Genomic DNA, 20,523 nt, shown 5'->3' with positions numbered 1-20,523 from the left:
TTTCTACCTTGTTCACTTGCGAATATAAGCTTAACCTTCTATTCTCATCCTCCCCGATTTCTGCTTCCTGTATATTATGTACGTGCTATGTTCGCTACAACGCAACTACCTCCCGCTGCCCCCTTAGGACTTACTATCTCCTCGAACCTCCTTCTACCCTCACAAACCCCCCAAAAGCGGTGTATTTCAGTGGGTTTAAACTTGTGGACTATAGAAGATTTCTCAAGTGTGTGTTGGCAGTTGCCATAAAGTGAAGCTACCAAATGATAAAGAGATGCGTCTAATTCTGCGTATCCACTCTTTTTCAAGATTTGCACATACTGTTAGGTCAAATTGGATTGGGAATGTTTGATTAGATTCTGTATTGGAGGCAAAAACCCAGCTACGTAGGCTTTCTGCAAGACCGAAATTGTCCCTTCAAACTATAATTGCTTTTCATTCTTCCAGAACGGGTGGAACATCGAAATCCAAGCGCCATCACTCCTCACTCCCCAGCCTAGCCTAGCCTCACCCACAAACCTCACAGACCTTACAAACCCATCAACCTACCCCATACTCTTCCCCGGCATCCCATACCCTGCCTCAGCCGCCTACTCAAACAGAGTAAGCACGTTGAAGGTGGTTAACTCCTTTATACAACCGGCTAATATTAATTAGCTAGATAGTTAAAAGTGAGCTGATAGATTATATTACTTATAATTTACATGCTTTAGATTCCACTTCAAACCCTGCAAACTCTACTTCTAGGTTCCTTGTCGCCTCATCAAACGGGTCAGGTCTTGCCCCGTAGACGCCTACCCAGAAAGCGTCTTCCGTCTCATCCTCCATAAACCACCAAGGTACCTTCCTAACCGGTATTGGCTCCTGGCCCTCTTCCACCATATAGATCATCAGTGCGTCACCAACACGATTCGTCTCCAGATTTATAGTCGCAGATGGTTTGTTCCCTAAGATACCAGCATGTGCACCGAGCGCTGAGGCTGGAAGTTCAAAGAGACTCCAATCACTCCATCTATCCCGCACAACAATACTGCCCCACGCCTTGCCCTCCCAGACCTCGATACCAGCTTTGACCCATTTCGGATGCACGCCGGTTTTTATTCCTGAATGGCTGCCAGGGTGAGCGCGAGAGGGTTTAGGGAGGGAGGGAGTTGGAAGGACGAAGATAAGGCCTGCTTGGTCGTATTGTATAGTAGGATTTGATCCACTCTCTGAATTTGGACTTGGGAGCTGAAAAGGAACACTGATCGTAGCACGTGATGATTTGAAGGAATCTGTTGCGATTTTTGTATAAATGACTGGCGCAGAGAAATGGTAGCCTAAAACTGGAGAGACGAATACGTCTGTTTTTGGTGGTATGGAAAGTGTAAATGGTTTTTGGGTGTCGATGATTGGAGCTTGTTCGGAGACGGTATTTACAGTCTCGAGGAGCATATTGAATTGGCAAAGTACTAGGTACTATAGGAGATCGAGGGTTAACGGATCAAGTAGAAAGATACAAGAGAAAGCAACCAGTGAACTATCTTCTCTTCGGCGACGTTCTTACGAGGTACGGCCCCTCCCCCACTATAGATGCCGATATCAACTCGGCCCCGAGAACATTCTGAAGCCAGCGTCTTTCCTGTATATCAGACTTGAGACCCACTAGAAAGGCAGCTATAGATTCTTATCGTGCGCCGATATCCGTCACTTATTTGGTCTTGGTATTTCGGTCTCAAGAACCAATTACGGCGCTTTGTCAAAAATGCCAGCCCCCGAAAATCCTCGCCAAAATACCCCCGATCTCAATGTAGATTATACCGCACTCATATGTAAAAGTGTATAATTTCGAACCGCAATTGATATTCTATCGATATTATTGCAAGGCATCTAATCTCATAGCAGACTCAAAGAGTTTTTACGTAGCAGACATGGTGGACATCCAGAACATTGACTTCATAGCAATGCTCAATTTGCCAGTAGCATATATTCTGCTGCCAGCGGTGTTGATTCTGGTAGGGTTTTTCGCAAAGGGAAACATATGGCCAACTGTATGGGCTGGCGGAAAGCCTGTATCTCCACCCACTAAGGGGAAAGTGATGACATTCAAAGAGTACCAGTCTGGGCAATCAATGGGAGATGTTATTCCTCTCAGAGACTTCGACTGGAAGACTGAAGAGCCGCGAAAGATTTACAAATTCAGTCCTAAGTATTTCTTGACAATGGGTACGGCTATACCCAACCAACCTTAGATTAGATATACTAAATCTCAAGCAGGACTACAAAACACCAACATCAATTTCATCACTCACGTGGACCGTCAGTATCAAGAACGTTGCAAGGCTCGCCATGAGATCTTGCGCACACATCCGAATGCCCTCGCATGTAGACCCGGAGCCGAAGCCATGGTTGACGAACTCTACGCATATCTGGTAAACGATTACCTGCCACACCGGTATCCTACAATCTTCCAGTTTAAATCACAAAATGGAGCGCCGAATCATCTCCTAAATAACGTCACCACAGACGTTTTACCTTTGACGCCCCCACAAGATAGGATCGAGGCACTTCGTCTCCTAGCTGTTAATGTCGATGAGGACTTTTTGATGCTTCTGCCCTCATCAGACGGTGACGGATATTCATTGGAAAGTGTGATTTGGTGTTACCCCGTCGGATTTGATGCTGGTGACAAAGTTGGTCTGAAGTTAAGAGACGCACACAAACCTGTTCCTGCATACAAAGAGGTTATGCAAAGTAGTATGGATCGATATTTTGGAAAGTTGGCTGTTGGCAAGGTTATTTATCGCGTGAATGTAAGCGGACTCGAGTATTTCTCTAGCGTAAACATGTGCTGACGACTTTGTAGTGGGCTGTTGCTACCAATGACAATCTCTGCGAAGATGGCGAGTATCATTTATATGAAGGACAAGAAGCTTCTGATACTGAAGTCGATATTTCAAACTGCTTTGTGCGGTGCGAGCTGCAGACCCTTTTCGCCCTCCCCAAATCCGGAGGCAGAATTTTAAGCGTGCATTTGTACCTGTATCCCTTACAGCAGATCAAGGATGATGGATTGCAAGAGCAAATGATTGAGGCGATTGATGGCTTAAAGCAAGGAAATGCGCCAGGATTTTGGAGATATAAGAGGGCCCCTGTATGGCATGATAAAGTCAAGGAGTTTCTGAGAAGCTAAGATGGCTAGTAGAAGATAGATAAGCTTATATAACTATCGGGGAAAAGAATACAGATTCGAGGGACTAGGTAGGCGAGATTATATAGAAAGTTATCCAATTCTCAGGGTTATTTATCTTGCTCTTTTACTTTACGCTTTTAATCAGAGATCTGTTCAATAAATACTGCTTAATATAACTCATATATTAGCATATAGCTCTACCATAAGGTACTACGATTGTTTCAAGTAGCTAAGTAACTATGATGGAAAATTTAGGGACGGGTATTTTAATATTAAACAAATAAATTAGACGTAAAACGTTTCTTCATTTACAACGCAACGAGATCCTTGTGACGTTGCAAAAATCGCCCAACACACTCGATGAATCTATCCATCTCACTATCTGGAGTAGGCAACATAAGAGCAATGCTTCCTCTCCGAGTAATCCAGAAACTATCTTCCATCATCTCCAAAAAGAACAGATCCTTTAGACCCCAATCCTCCGAAATATCATCACTACAAGCAATCTCTGTCTTCCCACCCTCAGAGAAATGCACGGCATTCAATGCACCCTGTCCCGTAACACTCATCTTCGTTCCTGCTATCGCAGCCTGCAGCTTCGCACGGAACGCGTCGCCTCTCTTATTAAACTCTACGGCAACAGATGACGTCCAGATCTCCGAAAGACCAACGTGCCCGGCGTACATAGCGAGAGTATTATTATTGAATGTACCAGAGTGTGCAAGAGAGTTTGCAGATCGAGGATCATAGACCGCCATGATATCAGTACGGCCGCCAAACGCCCCAAAGGCTAGACCGCCGCCGAGATACTTTCCGAGCGTGGTAATGTCCGGATTTAGTCCAACGATTGCTTGAAGCCCGCCAGGTCCAAGACGAGACGTCATGACTTCATCTAAGATGAATATTGCTCCAACCTGCCAAATGTTAGCTCCCTACTTGATCCCAAACCCTATACAATGAATGGTATACCTTTTTCGCGCTCGTCTGCAACTGAAGAAGGAACTCGTTTGTGCCAGAAATACATCCACCAGCTCCTTGCATGCCTTCTACTAAAACTGCCGCAATATCATCCTGCTCGATCAGGCGTTTTGCCCCTTCAATATCATTATACTTCCCAATAACCCATTCTGCCTTATCGACACCGTTCTCTTGGACGCCATCCCAGAAACCAAGCACAGCGCCGTGATAGGCACCATAGAACACAACCACTTTCCTCCTGCCTGTAAATCGTCTTGCGCCTGCAAGGGCATGCAGATTAGCCTCAGTCCCTGAATTGCAGAACCTGATCTTGCTGAGATTGAAACGCTCGCATATGAGTTTGGCGTGTACATTCTCTTGCTGAATGGTGGCGCCGAGGTTGAGTCCGATAGATTGCATAGTGTTGATAAGGGACTTTTGAATAAGTGGGTGGGAATGCCCGTACAGTGCTGCTGTGAGTTCGCCAACGAAATCCGTATATCTTAAAATATCATTAGGCTTTGTTATTCATTTCGTTTGTTCGGAATAATACTTACACGTGGCCATCCTCATCAAAAACTTGGTAAGCCTCCCCTTTCTTCATGCAAACCGGGAACGGAGCCGTATATAATAGAGTTCGAGTATTGCCTCCCGGAAGATGATCGCATGCTCCTTCAAAAATCTCTTTGGAGTTTGGGTTTCTCTTGGAGAATCGTTCTTTGGCAGCTGCAAGGGCTGTACTCAGGGCGTCTGATGTCTTCTGTAGCGACTTCACTTGCAGTCCTACCTCTGCCATAGCAACAGGCTGCGAGACTGGGGAGTCGGCCTTGGGCATCTTGAACGTAGTGTTGATGAGACAGAATTCAAACTAGCAGAAAAATCAATCAGCTGGTCCCTGAAAGACGAACAGGTCAAAATCTAGGTCACAGATTATATGGGTCGATTATCAGCATCTATCATAGGTTTGTATGTAGCTTTGAATAACCTTGACAGCCGGTTTACGGTGGGGGTGGTGACTAGAGGTCGGCTCCTGACACCGAGGGCTGTCAGCGACCGAGCAAGCGTAATGCTCGGCGCCGTCGGTGGGTATATCTCAACAAGATGTACGATTAGAACGCTAAATTAACTTATCTCTAGTTTCGTGGATATGCCGACGTGGATATCAGATTGAGAGGTAATCGCGTTCCCTCGGAGGAAGTGGGGGGAATAGTTGGACCACCACCACCCCACAAGGCCAGGGGGACACGATATAGGACCACCTATTTCTAGTAACAGCTACCTACCAACCAGGACTTTATAGGGCTTGACTCTGTTGTTCTGAAACAATTTCAAGGCCGGTATATTGTCGAGGACTCTGAAGATGAGTATTAATCCACTCTAGGTATATGATGGAGAGTGTTAGTATTCATAACCCTCCGCCGCTAGCACGTGCCATCTTGAGGTCTCATACAAGCCGAGTTCCCAAGAATCCTACCCTTGTATTTATAAACCCTCGGCGGCATGAGTAATGGTAATTGATGTGTTGCTACTGGAAGTGGGCAATGGCGAGATCTAACCGCCGAGATGGAAGTCCAAAATGGTAGGCCTAGAACATAGTAGCCTTTTCTGGCGTACATTGCACCGTATCTTTCGTTGATAATAGCTGATGTGAGAAATTTAGCTTGGTTAGTTGGTATTCAATATTGTGGCTTTTAAGGTTGAAATGGGGATAAAGCAGTGGATGAAAAGAAAAAAGTAAGTTCGGCCAAGAATAAGATCAGAAGACATGAGTTAACAAATGCCCAACCTTCTTGAAATCTCGGTGTTAATGTTTACGGAATTGTAGTTCTCAGCGCTATTGGTTCATGAGATACGAATTTCAGAAAGATTTTACATGCAATCAAATATAGTAGTAATTTGTTTTGGGCAAGTTCCTTTTTCTTTCTGACAACACAGTTAAAGAAGTCACTTGAAGAATTTAGGAATCTTGAAAATTGATATGAGTTTTCTTTATAAGCTTAAATTGTAGAAGTAAGTATATTGGTTTCTAATAAAAGAGCCCTTCGTACCCCTCGTCTGGTTTATCAAAATACCAGGTGAGATCCTTTCCTGCGGCTTCTCTGGTCGAGAATCCATTGCCTAAATATGCAAAGATGTTACTATTGCGAGAAGTCCATTCCCAATCCTCCCACCTCGGATTTGTCATCATTTGGAACCAATGGATCCTACTTCCAGGATGTAGTGCTGTGATGGGACCATCAACTGTGCCATTCTTGAACCACGATCTGCAGTGAGTGCTCCAGGCGGTTCTTTTCAAGAATTCGTCAGAGTGCGCCGTAAAATCCTTGATTGCTCTTATTTTGGGCACGAAAGATTTAACGTTTTCGGTTTGCGCTTTGTAGAGGAACTTTAGGATATATTTGCTGGTGTGCTCAATAATAGGCATAGCGGAGCCATGCCCGACCGGCGAATTGGGACCCATAAACACTGGATTTGTTAGATAGGAGAAAGAGAGTAGGGTGTGTATATGGTTCACTTACTGAAGTAATTTGGCATGTTTGCCGGGGTGACAGACAAATATCCCGTGGCTCTTGTCTTCCACTGATCAGCCAGATTGGTAGCATTTTGGCCTATTATAGGAAAGCGGGGACAATAGCTGAGATCGAAACCTGTGGCGCAAATGAAGATATCGACCTTGATGATCTCACCAGTGACCAAGACGATCCCTGCTGGGATAATCTTTGCAATCTCATCCTGAACAACTCTAACATTATCCTTTGTTAACGACTCAAGGTACCCATTTCCAGGAGTGGGCCTTCGACACGCAACAGCAAAATCGGGAATGATCTTCTCTGCTATTGCAGCACCTTTGGCGCCCAATCTTGACTTCATGTCTTTCGTACTGAATCTGACAGCTTCAGCTTGTTCCGGGCTGTCTTTGAGGATTAATTTGAATCTGCCGTTGAGCTCGCTCTCGATTGCCTTTCTGTAAGCGTGGTACATTTCTGGATGATCGACAAATTCGGTTTTTCTCTCTTCCGTAAAATCGAAATTGGTCCCTCCAGGCCCCGAGTACTTTTGAGCAAAACCCGCCGTGATCCAAGTTGGTTGTCGGATGAATGTGGTCAAGTGTTCCACCTCGGGTTGGATATTCGGCACAACTTGGATGCCAGATGAGCCACATCCAAGCACTGCGACCTTCTTTCCTTTGAGTTTAACATCCGAGTTCCATGCTGCACTGTGCATCAACTCTCCCTTGAAGGTATGGAGGCCGGGTATGTCTGGATATTTCCAATTGTTCAGATAACCAGAGCTGTTAATAAAGAAGTCGCACCAATCGTCAAACTCAAGCCCACTTGACAAATTTCGAATGCGCATATCCCAGCGACCTTTTTCTTCGTTCCACGTTGCCCCCATGATCTGATGCTTGAATTTGATGTATTTCCGTAGGCCATGCTCCTCAGCAGTATCTTGGAAGTACTTCAGGATTTCAGGTGCTGGCGAATAGAATTTATCCCACTTTGGATTCGGTGCCCAAGAGTATTGGTAGCAATGGGACGGAATGTCACAAGCGCATCCTGGATATGTGTTTTCCAGCCAAGTTCCGCCCAAGTCGTGATTTTTCTCGTATAAAACAAGGTCCACATGTTCCATATGCACATCAATCGACCGTGCAATGTTCAGAGCAGATGCCCCTGAGCCTGTTGCTATGACACGAAGCTGTCGCGGTTGACCAAGTGGGTGTTCATCGACGACATATTTGTTTGTTGGTATAGAGTTGTGCATTGGGATGTGGCCATCTTCGCGTCCAAGTCCTTCAATCACCATCTTTTCGAATGTAGCTGTGAAATATACCTGAAAGAACCCCGCGTAGATTGTAACAAGTTGTTTCAATCGCACGCTCAGCCGGACTATGTACTTGAATGTTGCTGCTTTCAATTCGCAAACTCCGTGGGGCGAAAAAGTAATTCAGGCCCCATTTTCTCTACAGTGAGGGGCTATAAACATAATTGAGCCATATGCTGTATCTAAATATTATTTCTGCCTATATGATTGGTCGAATTAGGTATGTCATCTACAAATCGTATCATTTAAGCCCCAAAAGGGAATTAAAATACTTTTCGGCCGCGCGGAGTAAAGGTACACCAGACCGAATTCTGGGGCGTGCTATCTTCTCGGCTCGGCGCCGAAGCAACACTACCGTCGCCGCCACAAAAACAGCGATAAGCTGATTGATTTCAAACTCCGTAATCATTAAGGTAATCTCGGTGTGGTATCTCGGCGTTGGCATTGCAAGCTTTACCTCTTTGCTCTATATTCCCGGATACTTATCATCAGGCTGCTGCTAGCAATGGGCCATAGTCCAGCCGCAACTTTTATCAATAGACAGCTAAGTATTATCTCCAGAACACATACCTCCAGTTATCTCTGGTACTAGGCTGTATATTTCTATAAAGTCGAGCTATCTTCGCCAGTATCTACTCATTAACATATCATCTCTTATGCAAAGAAGACGTGCGAATAAGCACTTCAAACAGGAACTGTGTGAATAAAACGACCCACGATGGGTTCCGAAAAGAACCTAGCCATGATGGACCCCGAGAAGCATATAGCGACTGCATCTAATCCTTCATTGGAATCTGAAGTCGGAGAAGTGACTGCTGTGGAGCAAAATGCACAAGATCATGCACCCCACCAATTGCAGAGGAATTTCAAGGCGAGGCATGTGCAAATGATTGGATTGGCAGGATGTATTGGTAGTGGTGTTTTCATCAGCACTGGAGAGGTACACAACCTAGACATATTTATCATCCATTGAAATGCAACTAACATGTTTTACAGGCACTACAGACAGGCGGTGCCCTTGGTTTGCTCATCGCCTACCCTCTGATCTGTTCCATGGCGCTATCCATGCTTACAGTGCTTTCAGAGGCAACCTGCCTCTTCCCAACCACTGGATCTTTCATCGATCATGCAAGCCGATTCGTTGACCCTGCATTGGGCTTTGCTATTGGCTTCTGTGAGTGGTTCGGCGCCATTACTGTTGTTGCAGCAGAGGGATCTGTATTTCCGGTCGTCATCTCGTACTGGACTACATCTGTCTCTGATGCAGGCCTGATGACTATTTACCTAGTAGTGGTTTTCGCATTCCATGTGATGCCTAATCGCTGGTTTGCCGAATTTGAATTTTACTCTGGCATTGTGAAATTGACCTTGATGGTTGTGGTCATGCTCACAATGGTTGCTATCTGTGCCGGTGCTGGTAATGGAGATGAATATATCGGTCAGAACTACAATACCCTCAAGATTTTCCCTAACGGCTTCAAGGTATGAAATTTTATGTGTGTCTAATCGGAACTTTACTAACAGACTCAGGGCATTGCTCGTTGCTTCCTTCTTGCCTCCTGGGCAACCGGAGGCCAGGAGATCATGGGAGTTGTTGCTGGTGAAGCTGCTTTCCCTCGTTGGGACCTTCCTCGCGCTCGTGTCAATCTGTTTATCCGTATCCTGGTTATTTACCTCAGTGCGGCCGTATTCATTTCTGTTCTCATCCCATACACGGAGCCACTGCTCCTCAGTACAAGCAATCTTGCCTCTTCACCCTTCGTCATCGCAATGAACTACGCTGGCATCCGAGTTCTCCCTGACATTGTCAACGTCGTACTCCTCATATGCCTTTGCGGTATCGGGTCAGAGGAACTCTTTGTAGCTTCACGAGTCCAGGTTGCGATGGCAGACATGGGTATGATGCCAGCTGTCTTCAAGAAGATTGATAGCAAGGGGCGACCATGGGCCTCCCTGCTCTGTTGTTCCATGATTGCTATTGCTTTCACATATATGTGTCTTAGCACCACTGGCGCCATCGCATTCAACTGGTTCTCTTCTATTAGTGCCACAACCACTTTCTTTGCATGGATGATCATCCCGGTTACCAATTGGTGCATGCATCGCGCTCTGCGTGCACAAGGAGACACTGCATGGTCAGAGCCATATGCTTACAAGAGTTGGCTCTGGCCCGCGATCCCGATCTACCTGTTTGTTACCACGGTCTTCACCTTCGTTTGCACTTTCTGGGTCGCTGTCGACCCGATAGGGGGCTCAGACTCCAGTGGTCTCGCCGCGGATTTCTTCGAAATCATGTTATGCTTCCCACTATTTGTTTTGGCATACATTGCATACAAACTGTTTTACAGGACGAATTTTCAGAACCCAAAAACGGCCGATTTGGTTACGGGCAGACGGCGTTTGACAAAGGAGAACATTGAATTTTTGAATAATTATGGTGCTTCACCCTGGTATAGTAAGGTCCTTAGCTATGTACGTTTTGGTTAGATGGATGTTCTCGACTGTTATACATTTATGGGTTAGAATAAATAGTCGTAATATGAAAGTATTCAAGCAACTTTGATCTAGGCAATACGTAAACAGATAGCTAGTACTAGTGAAGTAAATTTAGAAACAGTCGATACTTCTACCGCAAATTGAATACATATCTTGATAATAAATACATATGGCTGAGGTAAGTTATATTAAAGAAGCTGTACCCTAAGCGGAACTAGAATACGATTCATTGCGGAGGGGTAGAGACAAGCAAAAAGCAGGACACGGAGTCCTCCATCAAAAATGATGCAAGTTAAGTGAGTGCTAAAAATCAGCCAGCTTTTGCTCCCACCATCTTGGAATCCCCACGAGAACCATTCTGTTCCTTCTAGAAGCACCGCCGTCAAATCAAGTATCGCGTAGGAGTACTTGAATTCAAAATCCGACTCACCGAGCCAAGGCTCATGGTGGGACTTATCTCGTCCTATATAAAACTCTAAGGACGTTGACTTCAAGTCGGACTCCACTAAGACACGCCTATGACCATTTGATAAGTCTATAATTGGAATCTAATACAACTAGTATGTACATCTAAATAAAATAAGCACCGCTATCTAACACGTCTATCATGATTCGATCTTCGGGGTTTAACAGCGACTGGTGCAGTTGAACGGGAAGTGGAGCGAGAACTCGAACGGACGGTCGAACGAGACGTCGAATAGTCAGTCGACTGGGAATAGTCATCATCGAGATACCTTCTTGAAAGGTCCGGCGAACGGGAATAGCTGTCCTTGATATATCGCCTTGAATGGTCCGGAGAACGGGAATGGCTATCTTCCAGATATCTTCTTGAATGACCGGACGAACGGGAGTGATTATCATCAAGATATCGTCTCGACTTTGGATGTATAGATGAAGATTTCGTAGCAGAGCTTTTGCCTAGAATGGCACTTGATAATGCGCCGAGGCCCAACGGGAGTTTCCCTGAAAATCATTAGCAGATAAATAGAATGTGGCATGAGGTTCATACCTAATCCCGAATCGGTAGACCACGAAACACTTGGTAAATGTTTTGTTGTATTTACGATCAAACTCGCATTCGCCCGTGTCTTATTAACGTGGAACTTCACGTCGAATCGTTCTTGATCTGCAATCTTCGGGCCTTTGCCAGCCATCTTTGCGATTGTGGACGGATATATTCCACCAATATTATAGCTGCCCCCAGTATGATCCCCTGTATAGATTTTGAATACCGGTATTTTGATCCCATCCGTGTACTTCATCTCGGCCGTGAAGTAGAGGCGCGACATTGCGAATAGAGCGCGGTGTAATATGGTTGAAAAACTAGAAAAACCAAGGACCTGAAATAAAATATTGGGATAAATTGTATGCGCACATGGAACTTGAGGAAGGGACATTATAAAAGGTGTTGGTGGTTGGTGGCGCAGTAGGTGTTGTAGGAGCTATTTCGAGTTTCAGAATGCGCCATTAACATTAACTGCGGTGATTCCAATTCCCACCGGCGACATGGTTAGCGACGAAGAATCCGGGGGTATGACGTGAAATTGAAGTCGTAATTGGTCCAAATTTGAAGTTGCAACATATCATTCGTAACCAAGGCTGAAAGTGCATCGCGGATGTTGGTTTGGTGTCGGAAATGTAGAATTGAGCCATCTATTAAACACTTTCAAACATAATAAGAAATTGACCTTTTCGACCATTCATTTCAGCTCTCCCTGTATTGATGTCCAGTAAACTTTATTTTGCGTTTGCCTCCCTTTGCCCACGCTTTTGATATCAAAAACACGATCCTTCAGGATTCTCATCAATCCTGCACCGGCAATACCCAATCGCGTCGCCCATCTCACTTTCTTTGAAACAACATACATCGCCATCTTGATCTACATGTGCTACATTCGGTGGGCATGAGAAGTCTTGTAAATTGCAATCGGTTGTCGTGCAGCATGTTCCCTTAGGCCAGAGAAGAAGGGTATTGTTTTCTGGTGAGCCAAGTCGGACTGCCTCGACAACCGCGACGGTACACAATGTATCTGATAAAGGGCCCGGGTCTGGCATTCGGGTATGTAGTGGGGACCTACTTGAAGTGGGCGCCATCAAGCACGGTAATACCAACGCGAGGATGATTATTTGTTTGAAGAGTGAAGCCATGATTACAGGTCTAATATAAGGTATTGGATTGGATTACGACTTGGAATATGTTGAAAACAGGGTGTCAAAAGAGCAAGCGATTTCAAAGTTATATAGCAATGACAACCGCAACGAGCTACTCCATGTATGACGTTGAGCTCAGAATAAAACAGTCTAAGTAGTCGCTAAGTAGGTCCAGAATCAGCTCAATGAAGCAGCGGGGTACCCTAACTTTAGCAACTTATCTGTCAAGGGAATAGGCATAAGGTTACCCGGACAATCATGTTACGAATGATTAATTGGCCATGGTTCTCGAAATAAGGAAGAAAAAGACCTGAGATAACATATCTGCTCTCATTTTGAGCAGGAGTCGTTGAATTTTGAAGTGCAGATCGTTGACTGTATCGGCCGCTATTTATCTAATGAAGACATGAAGGAAGTATGATTTAGAAGGAAAAGGGGTAACGTGAATGGGTAAGGTGCCAATAGCACACGATAGCCGCTAGTCAAAGAAGTAAGGGAAGTAAGGGGAAGTAGGTGAACAGGGGTGACATTTCAAGGAAACGCGGGGTATAGGAAACTTGAACAGACAAAAAGATAAACTTGGCTTGAAATTCAACAAGATACAACACGGGCTTAGCACTTGGCAGTTTTGGTATTTTGAATTCGCCTCAGGGACCACTTCAAAATCCCGAGCCTAATCTCTTAGCTCGGGATAACACCAGATTGAGATAATCAAGCGCATGGCACCAGGAAAGATCGTGGCCTTCTGGAAAGCCCTTATGCTACTGCAATGGAGCATAAATTGGTATTTTTCATCATCTGAATGTAGATCCAGCGCTTATCGCCCGTTCTTTCTTGACCTTTTTAGGCCAATTCCTCGCAATGTCGATGGCATCTCTTGGCGCCCAAATCTCCAAAAACAGAAACAGCAGATAGTCAATGACTACACACAGGCAAAACAACTTGCCAGCCCAGATCCCACAACCATAATACCTCTTCAGCCTATCGATGAGAGCAAAACTCTGAACACCGGCCCTTCCTCTCGTAGCACTCCAACTGGCAGCATCAGCTGCTTCGTAGCCATAGAAGTCCGCCTCGCTCAAGACCCCAGATATGCCGTCATAAACTCTCTCTGTGCGTCTGGCAACATCCGTCCAGGAATACCACTTTTTGACCTGGTCATGGAAGTCTTCAGTCCGAACCTTGTTCGCTCGCAGAGCGGCAATGGCACGACCAGTAGCAGCAACTAGGTCATCTTCTTCCGGCTTGGCAAACACTGTCATGTGGGCAGGGAGAACCTCTGGGATACCGCCAACTTGAGTGCAAACAACATACAGGCCACAGCTTGCAGCTTCAACTATGACTGTGCCAAAAGCTTCCGTCAGACTCGGGTGTAGATAAATGTGACCACGGACCATGACATCTCGGACCTCCTCATGTCTAACCGGACCAAGCATTTCAACTCGGTCCTGCAGCACGTTCTTCTCAAGCATTTGCTCTAAATCGATGGCCTTTGGGCCCGAGCCGGCAATTATAAATCGAACATTGGGGTGATTTGCCAAGATTCGAGGGATAGCAGCCACCAACAAATCAGTGCCCTTGTTGTAGAACAGCCGGGATATGACTACAATGGTGATGGTATCGTGGTGACCGAGATGTTGAGGCAGAGGAACGACATTGGTGCCAAATTCGGAGAGATTGGGATAGGATGGATGGAACAGAGGGCGAAAGTTCTCAGCAACGACAGCATTGGGTATGACAGATACCATAAGGGGATCTAGAGAAGCACGAAGGACGGTGTTTTCCTTGCTGGCGGGACAGTCAGTCAAGCAGATGGGGTGGGGACGGAATTCGTCTGCATACCATGTATGGCTGACACAGATTACATGGTCGACATCACTCAGCGTAAACTTCAACAGCTTGTTTGTTAGAATGCTAGCAGCATCCGCAAAACCGAACAGGGAATGATCTGTGAAGACAGTTCTTAATCCCATGGTCCGCGCATGTAATATAGCTTCATGGCAGAGACTGCTCAGACTCGCGTGGCCATGCACAATCTCAATCTCCTCGCGTATAACGATATTTCGGAAAATGGGGAAGAAGGAGAAGACGGTTGGAAAGCTGGCGGAGCGGTACATGACCAGAAAAGGGACATGGTAGACCTTGAGGCCATTCGTGAGGTACCGTACGCCGGTTCGTCCTTCGTAGGCGTGGGTAATGACTATAACTTTGTGTCCCCGGTCGATTAGTTTGGTCGACAGCTGGTAGATGTGGCTCTCGACGCCGCCGGGTTGAGGGAAGAAGAAGTCGCTGACCATAGCAATGTTGTATGGCATTTTGATCGCGGTCGCCCAGCTGGCCGGCGCGGAGTGATTCGTGTTATAACCGCGGTTTCATAGCTCTTGCGGCATCAGACGAGATGCGCAGACTACGCTTGGATTTCACAGGATTGGATTGGATTGGACTGGAATGTAACAGGCGGTGATGTATGTTTACATCTACAATAAGAGCCGGAATAGGGGGGGTGAGCTCGGCTTGTAATGAGATGCGACGCGCACGGCCGAACTCCGGGGAAACAAGGCTGCGCTAAGTGCAAGGCGAGGTGCAAAATCTAATGTGTCGTGCATTGAAAATCTCCCTCCTACTCTCTCACTCTGGTGCATTCTAAATCCTCCTTCCACGCAATTATGACTTCGCAGCTCTACTCTCGATATATTCCACCCGTCAAAAAGAGTACAGATTCGGATACCACCCTCCAGCCTATAAATCCGACCCCGGCTCCGCCTATTGTGCAAATTGACCCCTCCTCCACATATGCACGATATATTCCTCCCCCAAAACCTAAATCGAGCCACCCTTCCGAATTAGACGGGGAAAGAAATCCCAAAAGGCTCAAGAAAAGCAATGAGGATACAAGCAGCAGCATACAAAAAGAGAATGTTCTCTCTGTTCCAAGTCAGGAGCCCAGGCCAAAAAAGTCGACGCCCAGGAAAGAGAAACAAGCAGAGAAGGCCGGAGGAGATATAAGGCATGTCAGTACGCAAAATCTGCCGGTTGTCGAGGATGCCCGACACGAAAAACTCATGAAGAAGCGTGATAAATCCCTCCGAAAAGCAGAGAAATTATCAGAGAAATCGGTAGAGCCAACAAACACCCAACCAGTAGAAGATGTCCCAGAGCCCACGGAGCCCCACGACCTAGTACCTCTACCACAGCCCGAGCCTGTTCCCGAATTGCCTTTACAATCCACTACATCTTCCCTACCTTCCTGGCTAGCATCGCCAATACGAGTATCGCAGAGTGCAACAGCACAATTTAAAGATGTCGGAATGCAGGAATCTACAGCAACTGCGTTGTCTTCGAAAGGGTTCAAAGAAGCCTTCGCGGTCCAAGCAGCTGTCTTGCCACTGCTCCTCCCAGGTCCATCTCAGCAGCCCGGCGACATTCTTGTATCAGCTGCAACCGGGTCCGGGAAGACTCTCGCCTATGTTTTACCTATGATTGAGGCATTGAGTCGGCATAGGGTTACAAAACTACGTGGTGTTATTGTCGTGCCTACAAGAGAGCTTGTTACACAATTGAAAGATGTATCAGACACCTGTGCTTCTGCGTTTTCATCTGAACGAGATAGGAGGCGTGTGAAGATTGGAACTGCAATTGGGAGCGGCAACTTCAGGAGCGAACAATCTGCTTTGATGGATCAGCATTTAACATACGACCCGAAAAAATACCAAGCTCTCATATCACGCCTCAATTCAAAATGGCAGGCTGACAGTGATGCGGATTATGAGTATCTCTTTGGGGAAGAAGAGTCTGCTCCCGCCCTTCCGGACCACGTTAGCGAATCATCTTTAAAGATTGACGTACTCATTTGCACACCCGGCAGGCTCGTCGAGCATCTCAAATCAACACCTGGCTTCTCTCTGCAAGATTTAACGTGGCTCATCGTCGATGAAGCTGACAAGTTGCTGGATCAAAGCTTCCAGCAATGGCTGGATGTCGTGATTGGGCAATTGCCACAACCGAGCGCATTCGGACGACGAGAACACATTCGAAAAATCATTCTCAGTGCGACTATGACTAAAGAAGTTGGACAACTCAATAGTTTCAAGCTTTATCGTCCAAAGCTTGTAGTACTGGAGGGCTCGGCCTCTACAGAGGCCTATGAAGGTGGACATGTTCTTCCCTCACTTCTAACTGAATCTGCAATCAAAGTTGAGGACGAGGGTATCAAACCGCTGTACTTGCTTGAAATTTTGAAGCGCCAAAGTCTAGTGGTACCCGCCAAGAGTCACTCGACATCGCCCACAGATTCCTCTGAATCTGAATCGGATACATCAGATGACGAGGCACCCACTCTCCAGAAACTCTCTATGTTACCAGAGCCGGTGGACGGAAATGCCCCCACCGAGTTTGAGACTACGGCAACTCCACGGGGTGTTTTGATTTTTACCAAGTCGAATGAGAGCGCTTTACGTCTAGGTCGCCTAATCGCTATTTTGGAACCAGATTCTTCTGCCCTTGTGGCAACTCTCACCTCGACAACACGAAATTCTACAAGAAGGGCTGCCTTGAGATCTTTTCAATCTGGGAAACTGTCAATTCTTGTCGCCTCGGATCTTGTATCTCGTGGTCTGGACCTTCCCAACTTGGCACATGTTATCAATTATGATGTCCCTGGCAGCATTACTAGCTATGTGCATCGTGTTGGAAGAACAGCCAGAGCAGGAAAGCCTGGTCATGCGTGGACACTGTTTACTGGAAGTGAAGGAAGGTGGTTTTGGAATGAGATCGGTCGCTCAACCGCGATCGAGAGACTCGCAGAGTCAAAAGTCGAGAGAGTCAATATCAAAGCGTCCCTCTTCGATGGCGAGAAATTGAGATACGAGGCTGCTTTAGAGAAACTGGGAGAAGAAGCAGGCGGTTCAAAGTCTTGATAGAAGTAGCAGCGTCAGTGATACCCAAATGTATTGATTACTTGCCAGTGTTGGTTACTTTGTCCTCAAACAATATTCTAGGCCATAGTCGAAAGATTATCATAGTGCCTTTCAAAACACAAGGATTGCCTCGAATTGATATTCGTTAAAGGCGAGGAGGGCTTTGAAATTCTTGATTTCTGAAGTAACCAATAACTTTTATCAGTCCTTGCTCTAGCTTCGGTGCATCTAACAATATACCCTCAGTCCATGTCTAACTCTTAGCATTCGTTCCTTCCGGGTACCAAATCATAATTCCACCTCCCTCCCTGTCGTCCGTAGGAACTCGGTGGCTGAAAGTTCCCAGTAGCTCAAAACCAACCTTACGATACAAATATTCGCCTTCAACACTTGCGGTCAATCCCATAATCACCCGCTCATTCTGTGCACGTTTCAACCCCTCGAGCATAATCTTCTTCCCGATTCCCTTTCCTTGAAATTGCGGACTGACAACAATACTGTTTGCATGCCATCTACTGCTTCTCTCGGGGTGCGATTTCCAGTAAATTTCGTTATCATCACCTACCCAGGACTCGAATTCTTTCATTCTTGCTTTGTGAGTAATCCTGTCTGACCAGATGATGTTCTCGATGATGTGGTAAAAATAGAAGAACCAAGAGAGAATGTAAATCCAAAGCCTTTCCCGTATGCCTCTGTCTCTTATAAATTGCTTCGCGCCATAGTCGTCTCCAAGACGACGGAATTGCCCAAATCCTACTATCATCGAAGGGTCGGCTGCAAGGCAAGCAACGATGGAAAGGCTTCTTATATCCAGAAATCTGCGCCTACAACCTTGCCGATGCTGCTGCGCGTTGTCTTCTCGATACATATACGCTTTTGGAGTCAGATATGCGGTGACCGGGTTGGGAGCGTACGCATCCATGCAGAGGTTCCCCATAATTGGAATGTCTGAAAGACGAGCAGAACGCAACAGAATCTCGTCTGACGCCGCAGGCTTGGATGGAGATGCGTCTCCAAGGACCGGCGCTTCAAGTGGAGCTGACACAGCGGACGAAGTCATCTTTACTCGTGAAAATAGGGGGGATTTTAAGCGAGATGTAACGAAACGAAAAAGCGACGAGCAATAAATGACAGCTGCTAGTCCACAGCTTTTCTCCGCGAGGTTGACTGTATTTGTATACGTTGGGTTTTAAAGCCGCTAGCACAAGACAAGCAGGTGACTTTGCCTCTCCATAATGACTCTTCGATGAGTCATACCAGGAATGGGGGTGGGGCTGAAAAGGGGCTCGGTTGTAATCTTACCTAAGGGTCACGTGTGCATCTTTACTCACTTTGTCCAGCAGTCTCATCCAAAACTCGAGGATCTACGAAAGCATACATGCACTCAGATGGAAGAATCCAGTTGAAGAGATTTTGGCAATAATTTCAACTTGGTCTTATGTATATCAGAATCAGCACGCCCAGTGACAATCCATCTGCCGATTCTATCTTGAGGTTAGCATGGTCTTCTAGTTTTTATAAAATGATCCAATAAAGGATATTAGACTTACTGAGGCGTTTTCATCAGCTCCTAGCGATACTACACTATTGAACCAATCCCAAAAATTGCCATTATCCCAATCTCCTACAGAGCAATAGGGGAGCTGCGTCGAATCAGTATCCTTATCACTCCATTGTGTATCTCCTGCTACCAAGGTAACCACCCAGGCTTCCCAGTTCACTGGTGCTACAGGTATAGGGCCAACTAGTCTATTTTTAAGCATTCTGCTAGGAACTTTGGTCGACCGTACGAAGTCGACAGTAACGTCATAAGGGAGCTTAGAGTCGGCAGCAGCAACCGATGGGCTATCTCCCCATTTTGCTTTATAGTTCTGACTGGTAAGTAGGTTGTTGCCATTATCAGTGATATTAAGTTGTACGTATAACGGGTCTGTGTTGCTGAGAGATGCTTCAAAAATATGTAAATCGCAAGTTCCTGTCTGGTATGGAGGCGGTTCTGTGCTTGTTGGTTCTGCAGTAGACGTTTTTGTCGTTAAAGTTGATGGCAAAGGTGCAGTACTAACATCGATGCGTGTTGTGCCGACTTCGCAGGTATAGGTTATAGAAGAGTCAGTACCGACAGTAGTTCCAATTCCAGCTTGCCAACCATCATTGCAGGCACAGCCTATTGTTGCTGGGTAGTCAATAGTATAGTAGGTGTAGGCCGAACTGAAAGCGGTTATGCTGGTTAAAGAGCAAGATGTTATGGGTATTGGCGGAGCTGAAGTTGTGCGACTGACATGGCGGGACGATGACGTTGGAACCGAAGCAGTGGTCGAGTTGGCTGTCGTGCGGGCGCTGGAAGACAGAATGGAACTCCTCGAAGATAGAACATGTGAGGACGTCTGGCTGCTTGAAGTCTGGGAGGTTGAATTTTGAGCACTTGACTCCTTGCCTTGCGAAGATTGCCTGGACGATGAAGCAGTGGTAGTGCCAGATGAGTTGCTAGTCACAGGCGGAGCCGTTACATTAGCTGCCATGGAAATAGCCCATGCAGTAGGAAATCTGGTTGCTTGTGTAAGCTGGGCTTTGGCGACGGAGGCTGCTCGAGCTGCATCGAAATTCACACTCGTGTATATTGCCGTCTCGACAATGCCACTTCTCAAGGTAGAAGCCGTGGTTGACTCGCAACGATGCGTTGAGTCGGTGAAGGAACACACAACAGATGAAGTCGTCGAAGTGGTTCCTGTGACATCACAACCGGTTGTAGTCCTGCCACATGTTGTGGAGCAAGATGACTTGGCCATACAAGCGACCACGCAGTCGCTAACAGTCTTGCTTATTGTACAAGAGGACGACGAAGATGCCGAGGAGGTTGCGGATGTCTTGGTCGCTGATGTTTTGGAAGGGCCATCTGTTGATTGTGTTTTCTGTGTCTGCTGAGATTGATTTTCGGGTTCTTCAACCTCTGGTGAGCCAACATCTCCGCCTCCACCTCCGCCTCCGCCTCCTCCTCCTCCTCCTCCT

At 46.3% G+C, this 20,523-nt stretch overlaps 8 protein-coding genes across 8 annotated transcripts; 3 read left to right on the top strand and 5 right to left on the bottom strand.

The window, feature by feature from the left end:
- Positions 1-590: 590 nt before the first annotated feature.
- Positions 591-1,434, bottom strand: LHYA1_G008102 (Uncharacterized protein; the record flags this gene model as incomplete). The annotated part of the gene is made up of 2 exons (XM_031153023.1): positions 591-643; positions 705-1,434. 2 exons carry the CDS (start codon positions 1,432-1,434, stop codon positions 591-593), a joined length of 783 nt encoding a protein of 260 aa, XP_031001890.1.
- Positions 1,435-1,910: 476 nt separating this feature from the next.
- On the top strand, positions 1,911-3,172 carry LHYA1_G008101 (uncharacterized protein; the record flags this gene model as incomplete). The annotated part of the gene is made up of 3 exons (XM_031153022.1): positions 1,911-2,205; positions 2,257-2,792; positions 2,846-3,172. 3 exons carry the CDS (start codon positions 1,911-1,913, stop codon positions 3,170-3,172), a joined length of 1,158 nt encoding a protein of 385 aa, XP_031001897.1.
- Positions 3,173-3,480: 308 nt separating this feature from the next.
- LHYA1_G008100 (putative aminotransferase) lies at positions 3,481-4,964 on the bottom strand (the record flags this gene model as incomplete). Its single annotated transcript, XM_031153021.1, has 3 exons — positions 3,481-4,086; positions 4,142-4,631; positions 4,687-4,964. The coding sequence occupies 3 exons, from the start codon at positions 4,962-4,964 to the stop codon at positions 3,481-3,483; spliced, it is 1,374 nt and encodes a 457-aa protein (XP_031001898.1).
- Positions 4,965-6,155: 1,191 nt separating this feature from the next.
- Positions 6,156-7,936, bottom strand: stcW_0 (putative sterigmatocystin biosynthesis monooxygenase; the record flags this gene model as incomplete). Its single annotated transcript, XM_031153020.1, has 2 exons — positions 6,156-6,595; positions 6,649-7,936. 2 exons carry the CDS (start codon positions 7,934-7,936, stop codon positions 6,156-6,158), a joined length of 1,728 nt encoding a protein of 575 aa, XP_031001895.1.
- A 736-nt stretch (positions 7,937-8,672) lies between these two features.
- Positions 8,673-10,441, top strand: meu22_0 (putative amino-acid permease; the record flags this gene model as incomplete). The annotated part of the gene is made up of 3 exons (XM_031153019.1): positions 8,673-8,894; positions 8,951-9,436; positions 9,479-10,441. 3 exons carry the CDS (start codon positions 8,673-8,675, stop codon positions 10,439-10,441), a joined length of 1,671 nt encoding a protein of 556 aa, XP_031001896.1.
- Positions 10,442-13,395: 2,954 nt separating this feature from the next.
- gpi3 (Phosphatidylinositol N-acetylglucosaminyltransferase gpi3 subunit) lies at positions 13,396-14,916 on the bottom strand (the record flags this gene model as incomplete). Its single annotated transcript, XM_031153018.1, has 2 exons — positions 13,396-14,389; positions 14,444-14,916. The coding sequence occupies 2 exons, from the start codon at positions 14,914-14,916 to the stop codon at positions 13,396-13,398; spliced, it is 1,467 nt and encodes a 488-aa protein (XP_031001892.1).
- Positions 14,917-15,267: 351 nt separating this feature from the next.
- dbp6 (ATP-dependent RNA helicase) lies at positions 15,268-17,517 on the top strand (the record flags this gene model as incomplete). The annotated part of the gene is made up of 1 exon (XM_031153017.1): positions 15,268-17,517. One exon carries the CDS (start codon positions 15,268-15,270, stop codon positions 17,515-17,517), a length of 2,250 nt encoding a protein of 749 aa, XP_031001893.1.
- A 253-nt stretch (positions 17,518-17,770) lies between these two features.
- LHYA1_G008095 (uncharacterized protein) lies at positions 17,771-18,577 on the bottom strand (the record flags this gene model as incomplete). Its single annotated transcript, XM_031153016.1, has 1 exon — positions 17,771-18,577. One exon carries the CDS (start codon positions 18,575-18,577, stop codon positions 17,771-17,773), a length of 807 nt encoding a protein of 268 aa, XP_031001894.1.
- Positions 18,578-20,523: the final 1,946 nt, after the last annotated feature.

This window comes from Lachnellula hyalina (assembly GCF_007821495.1).
Source record: "Lachnellula hyalina strain CBS 185.66 chromosome Unknown contig00203, whole genome shotgun sequence".
Lineage (NCBI taxonomy): Eukaryota > Fungi > Ascomycota > Leotiomycetes > Helotiales > Lachnaceae > Lachnellula > Lachnellula hyalina.
This window is presented reverse-complemented; position numbering and strand designations above follow the sequence as displayed.